The 12,025-nt window shown below is 55.2% G+C and overlaps 1 protein-coding gene across 11 annotated transcripts in view; it reads right to left on the reverse strand.

The window, feature by feature from the left end:
* DIP2C (disco interacting protein 2 homolog C) overlaps positions 1–12,025 on the reverse strand; it is a 408,190-nt gene that overhangs the window by 138,214 nt on the left and 257,951 nt on the right. For 10 of the 11 annotated variants that reach the window (XM_053225170.1, XM_053225168.1, XM_053225171.1 and 7 more), the window contains 3 exons: positions 4,155–4,289; positions 1,708–1,827; positions 471–668 (listed from right to left, as the gene is read on the reverse strand). In XM_053225170.1, coding sequence (XP_053081145.1) covers positions 471–668; positions 1,708–1,827; positions 4,155–4,289 — 453 coding nt within the window. Of the gene's footprint in view, positions 1–470; positions 669–1,707; positions 1,828–4,154; positions 4,290–6,539; positions 6,675–12,025 lie in introns of those variants that run through there. The other variant, XM_053225173.1, reaches the window with a different exon arrangement.

Below are 12,025 nucleotides of genomic sequence, written 5' to 3' on the forward strand. Positions count from 1 at the left end.
ATCTTTCTGGTACAGAAAACTACTTCCAAAAGTTCACAGATTTCATGAATTGTACTGAATGAAGAACTAAAGAAAATCCTGTTTCTCTTGCTTTTTTGAGTAATCACTTTGGAAATGGTTTTTGTTTTTTCTCAAGGATACACATACAAGAGTTTAGATACATATTCTTTAATTACCCATCCTTCCTGAAGGCACGACTTTCAAGAACATCACATGCATGTTCCAAGAGGTAAAATCCACTATCTTATTAGGGTTAGGACTGATTTTTTTTGTACCCATTTCTGGATTTTACTCCAGAAACGCTTAATAAGTACTAACTTTTCATACTCAAATTAAGTACTTTCCCTAAAATATTTCCTTTCTAAGTCCATTTTGTTTCTGTACTGGATTTACAAATGTAAGTGAAGCACCCCAAAAGTGGCTGCTGTATGCAGGCAGAGTCAGGAAGGTGAAGCGGCATACGGAATTACCGTAAGTGAGGATGTACAGGGGCTTCCCGTTCGTGTCCATCGTGGTCAAGCACGGGGCCTTCGGGGAGATGGTCCCCCACCGCTGCAATGCAGCTTCTAGCGATGGCGGCCAGTTCGTCACCACTCCCAGCTGCTCCCCACGTACCGCCAACATCTGCGCTCCCTCTGGCTTTGGCTGGTTCGGATCCGGTTGCTGAACTAAATACATTGGAAGTTTTTTTAAAAAATACATGCATATTAGCACAATCACTGTTCTCTTCCTTTTAAAGAAGGTAGAAGACTTACACATGTTTATTGGTGGACTGAAAACACGTACACGTGCTTTTCTAGAATCACAGCCAGGACCTATATGCTAGCTTCACGGACCTAACGGAAGCACTTAATTCTTACACTTTCTAAGGCAATGTTGGGATGGTGAATATAGGGAGACCTGAGTGCATCTGTAAACTGACAGATGAACTGTGTATTTTAACATGCCTGGACTCTGGGATTGCAACAGCTGTTCAAAAAATCAACTCCTGATGTACATACACTAGTAATTCTGGACTCCAGAGATCAAATTTTGTTAAATTATATTTTGCCCTTAAATATGGGGATGTAAATTTGAATTTGCAACAATTACTATCAATAACCAACCCAAGCACATTTTCTTGAGTAAAACAAAAAATGGCCTATAATGCAATACAATCTTCCCAACCCTTTAGTTTAGGTTAGCAACTGTTAGGCTTCTCACTTTTAGAAGAGGATTCTCTCCCTCACAGTCTGCGATTGACAAAATCCCCCTGCTGGCCAGAGAATCAGCAGTGTCTTACTTGTGGTACAAAGAACAAGAAAATAAGGAATCTGGGTTTGACGTAGTCCTGAATTTGCAAGAGGGGCAAGAAATGAGCTCAGCCGCATGCACACTCTGCCTTCCTCTTACTGCGCTTACGTAGAGAGCACATGTCACCTTGAGTCACAGTTTTGTATGCTTCCCCGTGTTTCTGCTACCTGGTGGAGGCCGGGCTCACGGCCGTGACTGCACCCTGGGAGGGCCACAAGCATGCAGCCTGGGTGTCTATCCTGCCTTGCCCGCACTTAGCCTGTCTTTAAAGGCGGCTTTGGGAACAGTGCCTACAGTCTCTAGAGAAAATTCTTGTCTTGCAGGGGTGCCAAGATTGTTACTCTTAACAGCCCAATCATGACAGTCCCTGGGATCACGCAGACAGAGTAAGTGGGGGGCGGAGGCCCCTCTCACCTTCCAGCAATTCTTCAAAGTCATCAACAAAGAATTCCCGTAACGGCGGCCGCTTCGGTCGTTTGAGTGTATTGACGAGCTGTTGAATTTTCGCTGACACCCGGCTACTTACTGGCACCCCTGGAAAACAGAACCACCGACAGAAGAAGGACCAGTCAGTACCTCACCAGCTGAACAAGCAGCCACAGGAAAAATGGTCGTGACACCAGTGCCAGGGCCCCATATTGAGGGTCCTGCAATTGCCACCCAGGACACCCCACCCAGCAAGAGCTTGCCCCTGAGTGGATGTCAGGGTGCAGTGGCCCCACCAGCACCACAGGGTCTGCAGAGACCCCTGGAACGATGCTGCAGATGTCCTGCTGGGGTTGGGGGAGGGGCACCAGACCCTGGGCTGCACCTAATCACACCTCCCATTCCTGAAACAGGATCTGCTCCCCTGTCCTTCTCCAATGGAGTTCTGAAAGCTGTCTCTGGAGACCACCAGCACTGCCCTCTCTGGGGCCAGAGTGGCCTGCCCAATGTGCCAGGCACATCCTGACATGAGGGCGGGGCACTCAGGCTCCACGGGCTCCATGGCAGGCCTGTACTCTGACTATCCAGTGGCCCCCATCTGTGCCTCAGTTTCTGCTCACCTGAGTGCATGTTCAGCCAGTGCTTCCTGAGCACAGCAATTTAAATGCTCTTAATTTTTTGCATAACCCAAAACACCAGGATACGGCACATACTCACATGTACAGAGAAAAATAAACTCCGTATCATAACAACATATTTCTTATCTACAACAACGAACAACATCATTTTGGAAACTGAATAAATGATTGCCAAAAAGGCAGAAAGATTTTTAAATGCCCCAAATTAACAAATACAAGGAGCATCAGGGTGCTGACATCCTCAAGCCGGACAAGAGTGTCCTTGTAGCACATTCTACTCCGCAGAGAGGTCCTGCAAGGGAACCAGGCTGGAAGGGGCTTTCCTGAAACCCTGGCAGAGCTGCCCTCTTCCTCCTCCTCCTCCTCCTCCCCCTCCCCCTCCCCCACTGATGCTCATGTATCATAAAGACAGATCTCAGCGTCTGGAACAAATATGACAGATCTCAAGGAAGCTTTTTATCAAATAAAAAGCATTTTCACAGATAGCCTCAAAATATATTGGGCACTTGCAGAATTGAGACATTAAATATTTTATAGTTTGGGAAACATACAAAGATATAGCACCCAGAACTCTCAATATCTAAACACAGTATTTCTCCACTAAGTAGGTTCGGGTGAACAGAAGGTCGTCTCCCACTGCCACTGGTGCTCCGGCTCGGCCACGACACGCAAGAGTCCTCCTGAGGACCCCGCCCTGAGCCTGTGATGGGTTAGGGCTGGGAGGGTTCCAGAATCTCTTTTCTGACAAGGTCCTGGGTGACTCTGATACAGGGGTCATTGCACACAGAGAAACACAGGACACAGAGGACTCATGTGGTGTCAGCGGGACAACATGAATTTACCTAGGGGAACAGACAAAGGCAGACTTCACAGACAACAAAGCTATTAAATGGTGACAAGAATAACAGTAACAACCGACTGGATACAGGATGATTTTTAACAGGGACACAAAGCAACACTGGCACTGCGAGCACCCCAGGGAAACCAGGGCGGCTCACCAACCCCAGGGGCGTGGGACTGGAACGAGGACGGGGCATGCCACCCGACAGACAGGTCAGGGCCTTCCTCACCAGCCCCAAACCACACAGTGCCACAGGACACACACCCAGAGGGATGGACGGCACACCAAGGCCACACTGGCTGCCTTCACGAAAATCACATCTTACATCACCACTGGGTCTACCACACTCTCGCGGCCTGGGAAGGGCTGAGCACATGGAAAGCAGAATAGAGCATGGGGTTGACGCCCAAGTCTGCTTCTCCAGACCGGGTTGGTCACAGAAACGGCCACCATACTCAGAATGTACTGACACAGAAGGACAAGGAATGAGGGAGAGCCCCCACTACTGTACTTGATCACTGCTGACATTTTTTTTTTCCGATATGGAGGAAAAAACCCTCTTTCTTCAGAAGTCTAAAGCATCACCCTAGCCCATACATGTCAATCATTGGTTTACATTTAACTTCATGTTATCCTTCTCCTAACTGCTCGTGGTCTTAACACGTCCGTGCTAATTTCTTAACTGCCGAACCAACATTTGTTACTGATTAGCAAACACGTCAGACTCATAAAATTTCTGTTTTCTTCTCGTGACTGAGTTCCCCCCACACTGATATTTTTTCGTACAAGGAAACACTCTTGGACAACTTGGAGATCATTTGCATAAGAAGGTGATAAACCAGGTTCCGTGAGTCACTTTGTATCTACAAGAAACACATCCAATCCTGCGCACAGAAGGGCAACTTAGTAGAAATGAGGATTTATAAAGAAGGAAAAATGATTGTCAGAAGACCTACCATCGCCAGTCTCCATGAGCTCCGCGTTGCCATACTTTGGTGCCGTCCGTGATGTCGTTGAGCCTTGTGGCCTTTCTACTTGTATCGAGTGTTCTGAGGTGTAAGTGGTTACATCAGGAGGTGCAGAGTGATTTTCTATAAAGAAGCAAATTACAAGTTTTCGGATCATCACAATGGAGTTATTCTGAAGGGTAAGTGAGCAAGGGGGCTTCAAAAACTGCCACATCCCAAGAAAGGGCCAAGAATCTGAATCCAAGTGCACCACAAAAGCGTCAGGACAAAGATTATCTTTAAGGCAATTTATACTTCTCAAGATGGAACCACATTGATACAATGATATTACAGCTGGAGCCGCATCAATGCAGCACTCAAAAGTGACGTTTTCAAACAGCCAGTGGAAAGAGAAATATTTTAAGTTATGGGTTTGTTCGTAAAGGGTAACTTCCTTGTTTGTCCTAACAGAGACAGTGAGGAGCTCAAGTTCTACAGGTAGAGTGCCTGGGGCTTGTATCCCACTTCCTCCAGGCCCCAGGGGGTGTGTCGGTGCCCTCCTCCACTAAATGGGAATGACACGGCCAGTCCCCTGCAGGGTACAGTGAATGGATTAAACACACTTTATGATAGAGAGTAAGCATTCAAGAAGTATCAGCTGTTCTATTTGTTTTAGCACGCATGATACCGAATAATCATTCCAAGGTGTGTTTATAACCAGCGTGTATCAGCGCGGTATCACCCACGAGACTGGCCCCAGTCCGTCCCCACCACGACAGTCACCACGAAGGGAAGCACTCACTGGTTAAGTGGGGGAAGCACAGTTTTTGTATTTGCTAAATAAGGCATTAAGAAAAGTGTGTCAATGAGACCATCAATGACATTTTGCATATCCTCAGTTCTAACCACGGGCATTATACCATTAACTCTGATTTGGTTATCCTTACTAGGCAGCAGCTTGACCGGGTTTCTGTGGCTCCGCATGATTAGAAGCACATGCTCCGTAGCTGGCCTGTCTCCTCTGGATGTTGCCCCACTTCAGCACCACATACGAGGACTGTTTAAGCACTGAAACCACCAACCAAAAGCACGAGAAAGACGACAAACTGGGTGCCAAACAGATCGTGTAAAGAACACCTTCTATAGTCCAAGGTGATAAAAGAGGTACCCTGTTGGCCCTCAGCTGGGAACACGCATGCCGGGGACTCAAATTTTAGCCGTTCTGCACATGTCCTCAGAGAACCGATTTACAGTTACAAATAGTTTGCCCAAGTAGGCGTGTCTGCAACTATGCACGCACGGAGACTGCGGAGTGACCGTGTTCGGAAGTGATCTCCCATCACAAGGGGACGCCACAACCGAGGGAGATTAACGCGCACCCCTAGGCAAGCTTCATGGGGGCAACCCCTCCAGCGGCCAACACATCCCGATGTGCCTGGGTGGTCCCAGGCATGCCGACCCTGCAGGCACACGGACACACCCACGGCCCTGGGAGCTGGGCTGCCGGCGTCACAGGGTTTGGTCGTCTGCTCGTCGCTGATCCCCTAGGACCAGTTACTAACCAACCTATGCTTTAGGGTCCTTCTCCGTAAAATGGGGATGGTGATGATAACACCTACCTTAAGCGGTAAACACACAGAGGCACCCAAGCGCTGCCACCATTAGGTGCACAGCACAGACGTTTGCCAAAGGGAGCCCGTGAACGCACCTGCAAGGGCAGCACTGGCAGCAGCAGAGCCCCAGATGGCAGCAGTCGTGCAGTATGAACCCGGAATCTCCGCACGGCAGACAAGGGGAGAGAGCGCCAAGCACAGCCCGCAGCAGACAGCTGGGTTCTCCACGTCTCACCTCCCTTTTCCAGGAGTGTTCGCCCCAGCATGGGCTGGAATGTGTCCCCGCTAAGTCCCACGTGCAAGTCCTCACCCCGAGGGCCTCAGAATGCGAGCGCACACTGAGACGGGTCTTTAGAGGGGTCACCAGTATCCTCCTGAGGTAGTCGGAACAGACACACACACAGAAGGACGACCACGAGAGGACACGGAGAGAGGGCAGCGTCTGTACGTCCGGCAGAGAGGCCTCGGGAAGAACCAGCCCTGCCCACACCCGGATCCTGGACTCCCCGCCTCCAGCAGGCAGGGCAATGAACTCTGTCGGTTAAGCTCCAAGTCCAGGGTGCTTGTCACGGCAGCCAGAGCGGCCTCACACCCCCCCCAAAAGGACAATTTCCCGGATCTTAACTCAGAAAAGGAACGCCTCTGACAAGGGCGAGTAGGCAGCTCTGTCCGGTCACCGAGCGACGTGTGGCAGGGGGACTCGTGTCGCCTCTTCAATGTCTGAGACGCCGTTTCCACCCTCCTTTTCAGCCCTACCCACGCTTCGACCAAAGAGACTTGCCTTGGCAGTAAAAACGCTGACTCTGTGGCTAACCGGTACGCTCACTGGGGTCTCCTATCTTGGGTAAAGGCACAGCAGGCAGCAGAGCGAAATGACAAAAATCCAAACCAGCCACCTAACGCGGAAGCGGAGAGGCGCTCACCGCGCTGGGGCCTCACTCACATTCACGTGAATCTACATCGCCAGGCAGCCACGTCGCGGGCTCACGTCCGCATGAACCTACGTCGCCAGGCAGCCACATCGCCGGCTCACGTCTGTGTGTCACGTCCGTGTGTCTACGTCACCAGGCAGCCACGTCGCAGGCTCACGTCCGCGTGTGCCTACGTCACCAGGCAGCCACGTCGGCGGCTCACGTCCGCGTGTGTCTACGTCACTGGGCAGCCACGTCGCAAGCGCACGTCCGCGTCACCAGGCAGCCATGTCGCGGGCTCACATCCGCATGAACCTACGTCGCCAGGCAGCCACATCGCGGGGTCACGTCCGGGTTCCTACGTCACCAGGCAGCCGCATCGCCGGCTCACGTCCGCGTGAGCCTACGTCACGGGCAGCCACGTCGCGGGCTCACGTCCGCATGTGCCTACGTCATCAGGCAGTCACGTCGCCAGGCAGCCATGTCGAGGGCTCATGTCCACGTGAGCCTACGTCACCGGGCAGCCACGTCGCAGGCTCACATCCGCGTGTGCCTACATCGCCAGGCAGCCACGTCACCGGCTCACGTCCATGTGTGCCTACATCGCCAGGCAGCCACGTCACCGGCTCACGTCCGCGTGTCTACATCACCAGGCAGCCGCGTCACGGGCTCACGTCCGCGTGTGCCTACGTCACCAGGCAGCCACGTCGCCGGCTCACGTCCGCGCGAACCTACGTCACCAGGCAGCCACGTCACCAGCTCACGTCCGCGTGTCTACATCACCAGGCAGCCGCGTCACGGGCTCACGTCCGCGTGTGCCTACGTCACCAGGCAGCCACGTCGCCGGCTCACATCCGCGCGAACCTACGTCACCAGGCAGCCACATTGCCGGCTCACGTCCGCGTGAGGCTACGTAGCCAGGCAGCCACGTCACGGGCTCACGTCCATGTGTGCCTACATCGCCAGGCAGCCACGTCGGCGGCTCACGTCCCAGTGAGCCTACGTCGCCGGGCAGCCACGTCGCGGGCTCACGTCCATGTGTGCCTACATCGCCAGGCAGCCACATCGCCAGCTCACGTCTGCACGAACCTACGTCACCAGGCAGCCACGTCGCCGGCTCACGTCCGCGTGAGCCTGTCGCCAGGCAGCCACGTCGCGGGCTCACATCCGCGTGTGCCTACGTCGCCAAACAGCCACGTCGCGGGCTCACGTCCGCGTGTGCCTACGTCACCAGGCAGCCACGTCACCGCTCACGTCCGCGTGTGTCTACGTCACCAGGCAGCCACGTCGCCGCTCACGTCCGCGTGTGTCTATGTCACCGGGCAGCCACGTCGCAAGCGCACATCGCGTCACCAGGCAGCCATGTCGCGGGTCCATCGCTGCACCCACCGCCCTCACATCCGCGTGTGCCTACGTCGCCAAACAGCCACGTCGCGGGCTCACGTCCGCGTGTGCCTACGTCACCAGGCAGCCACGTCACCGGCTCACGTCCGCGTGTGTCTACGTCACCAGGCAGCCACGTCGCCGGCTCACGTCCGCGTGTGTCTATGTCACCGGGCAGCCACGTCGCAAGCGCACGTCCGCGTCACCAGGCAGCCATGTCGCGGGCTCACATCCACATGAACCTACGTCGCCAGGCAGCCACATCGCGGGGTCACGTCCAGGTGTGCCTACGTCACGGGGCAGCCACGTCGCCGGCTCACGTCCGCGCGAACCTACGTCACCAGGCAGCCATGTCACGGGCTCACATCTGCGTGTACCTACGTCGCCGGCTCACGTCCACGTGAACCTACGTCGCCAGGCAGCCACGTTGCCGGCTCACGTCCGCGCGAACCTACGTCGCCAGGCAGCCACGTTGCCGGCTCACGTCCGCGCGAACCTACGTCACCAGGCAGCCACGTTGCGGGCTCACATCTGCGTGTACCTACGTCACCAGGCAGCCACGTCGCCGGCTCACGTCCGGGTGTGCCTACGTCACCGGGCAGCCACGTCACTGGGCGGCCACATCACTGGGAGTGGCCACTCAGGGCTGCGCAGCGAGGCGCGAACATTGCAGGGTCTCCACTCTGAAACAGGGAAGTAACAATTCCAATGCATCTGGTGACTAATAAGTAGGAGCGGTGACAGTTGGGTGACTCCAAAATGCCTTCCAAACTTACTTCTGCATCATCTCCCCTCCCTCTCAACCTGCTCACAAATCGCACATGTGGCCATGGTGGGGTCACTGCCCCCGCAGCTGGCATCCCTGCGCTGCCGTGACACGGGGCTCCAGGGACTTAACTAGGCTGCCTCGAAGCCTGTGTGTGACAGGTGCTGGAAGCGCGGCTCAAGGACTGTAAGGCTCATCGGCTCCTGGGGTGAGGCCACAGATGTCCACCTGCAGTAGGAGAACTTTGAGATCATCACACCAGGTCTCCATCTTCTGTGCAAGTGAGTTCACTGTTTATCAATTTCCCTGTACTTTTAAAATAAAGAAAAAATGGTGGCCATCCTCCAGCCACCTGTCAAGGGTCACCTCTGCTGTGAACCCCACCCAGAGCTGCCCCCACAGGTGGGTTCCGTATCATCTATGCCATAGGACTTTTGTCCCCAGCAGCAGATGGTTGCTTCAGAATCTGTAATGCATGATAGCACGGGAGGGGAGTGGTTGGGAGAGGGGTGAGAGGAAGGAGAGAGACAGAGAGAAAGAGGAGGGGGAGGGAAGGAGAGAGGAGGGGGGGAGGGAAGGAGAGAGGGGGGGAGGGAGGGGGTTGGGACAGGGGGGAGAGAGGAGGGGGAGGGAAGGAGAGGAGAGGGAGAGGAAAGGAGAGAGGAGGAGGGTGGGAGGGGGGAGAGGAGGAGGGTGGGAGGGGGAGTGGGAGGAGGGGGAGGGGAGTGAGGAGGAGGGTGGGAGGGGGGGAGTGAGGAGGAGGGTGGGAGGGGGGAGTGAGGAGGAGGGTGGGAGGGGGGGAGTGAGGAGGAGGGTGGGAGGGGGGAGTGAGGAGGAGGGTGGGAGGGGGGAGAGAGAGGAGGAGGGTGGGAGGGGGGAGAGAGAGGAGGAGGGTGGGAGGGAGGGAGAGAGGAGGAAGGTGGGAGGGAGGGAGAGAGGAGGAGGGTGGGAGGGAGGGAGAGAGGAGGGGGTGGGAGAGAGGAGGGAGGGGGTTGGGACGGGGAGAGAGGAAGAAGGGAGAGAGAGGAGGGGGTGGGAGGGAGACAGAGGGAGGGGGTGGGACAGGGGAGAGAGGAAGGAGGGAGAGAGAAGGGGGGAGGGAGAGGGGGGGGGAGGGAGGGAGAGGAGGGAGGGGGTGGGAGAGGGGGGAGAGGAAGGAGGAGGAGAGAGGAGAAAGAGGGGGAGGAGGGAAGGGAGAGGAGGGACACAGAGGGAGGGGGTGGGAGGGGGGGGAGAGGAAGGAGGGAGAGAGGAAGGAGGGAGAGGGAAGAGGAGGGGGAGGAGGGAAGGCGAGAGGGGAGGAAGGGGGGAGGGGAGGGAGTGAGGAGAAGAGGAGGGGGGAGGGAGAGAGGAGGGGGGGGAGGGAGAGAGAGAGGGAGGGAGGAGAGGGAGGGAGGAGAGGGAGGGAGGAGAGGGAGGGAGAGAGGGAGGAGAGGGAGGGAGAGAGGGAGGAGAGGGAGGGAGAGAGGGAGGAGGAGGGAGGGGAGAGAGGGAGGGAGGGAGAGAGGGAGGGAGAGGAGGGGGGCATGGAGGGAGGCTGGTCTTCCGGCTGAACCTGGAAACTCCCTGCCTCCTGGCCTAGCTCCTTCCAGCTCTCAAGGTCCAGACCCCTGGGTCCTTCTTGGATGCTGAGGTTACTCCACCTGCCCGCATCCTCGGCACTTGGCCAAGGCTGAAGAAAGACTTCAAAGAATGAATGAACACAACCTGAAGTAAATTAAGGACACCTGACAACCCGAGAGAAAATGCCTCTGGTTCTAACACCGGCGGACGTGTTAATTCTGACTATCTAAATGGTGATAGATCCCACTTTTTAAACCATATTAACTATTTTTCAGTCCCCAGACAGCTTCTAGGTGAAGAGAGGAATGGCAGAAAACCTGGTTTTTGCATGTAGAAGGCAGCGTGCTTCAGGGCCACTGACCGACACAGATGATACACTACAGGCTTCCACTCGTGGAGAATGCTCCCCCAGAGTCCCCCCAACCTGACAACATTACCGTGGAGAAGGGAGCAGTGGGGATCCCTGCTCCATGGCCCTGAGACCACTCTGTCCACCCCGCCGCTCCGGCCTGTGCGCCTTCCAGGTGGTTCCTCGATGAAACAGTGGTGGGGAGCCGCACAGGACCTTCCCAGAGAGAAGGGGCTGGCCCTCACGAGAGTCAGAACATCAGCTTCCCGCTTGGGTCCGTCCTCCACGCACAACCGACCGGGAAAGAGGACTCCCCGCGGTCTCACCTGCGGAGTCTGCCGACAGGCTCCTGGTGGTGGTGACCCACTCCTGCCTTCCAGTTGGTAGGCACGACATCCACAGACTGGACCCGGACGTGGCTGCAGGACAGCCTGGCGGTTTATACGCCAGCACCTCTCCGGCCACAGTTCCCAGTCGGGGCCGACCTAGAACCGCCTCCCTCCCACACGATGCTACGTGATTCCGTGAAGGCGTGAGAGCCACTGTCAGGTCTCCAGAAGCGCACGCTAACATTGGAACAGGAGCCTTCATCTTCACACAGGAGCCTCTGGATTTTTACATGCACACTTTCAAGTCCGCGATGAGAGGCGAGAATTGTCAGGAAGCTTGCACAGACCTCGGGCCCTGTGGGGGTGTGATGGGGACACCGAAGTCTTCATTCTTCACGCAAAGTTTAACTGGGCTTTTGTCTGGAAAAGAGCTCTCCTCTGTTGTAACAAGCAGGGCCGCGCCCGAACGGAGACACCACAGGAGACAGGGAACCAGCACCATGAGCAGGCACCCCCACATCCCACAGGTCTGTGTCTGGTCCTGCTGACCACTGACCAGATGGGTGCCCTGCAGTCTCACGTCAACTGTCCTGAGCCTCAGTCTCCCGACTGCAGAACAAGGCGGCCACCACCCCTCACCGGGCTGCAGGAACTAAGTGACAGGGCACCCTGATTCCCTGCTGCAGGCTTCCCTCCACCTTCTCCTCCCTTAGGTGGGAACCCTGCCTCTTCGAAGCCCTGGGAAAGAACCTGTGAAACTCATGTGCATAAAGCCGTAAATAATTGTGTTACTACTTTCAGCCATAAATAATTGTGTTAAAAACATTTAAATGTTTTTAAATGTTGCAAAAAACCAGAAAAGGCGCATCTCTCTCGTGTGCACCGAGTGACTGTGCAGGCCAGGGAGGTATTCCTGCTGAACGGCACACAAAGTCCATGAAGGGTTAGGACACTTTGGGATCCAAA

Source organism: Acinonyx jubatus, chromosome B4 (genome assembly GCF_027475565.1).
Source record: "Acinonyx jubatus isolate Ajub_Pintada_27869175 chromosome B4, VMU_Ajub_asm_v1.0, whole genome shotgun sequence".
In the NCBI taxonomy this organism is placed as follows: Eukaryota; Metazoa; Chordata; class Mammalia; order Carnivora; family Felidae; genus Acinonyx; species Acinonyx jubatus.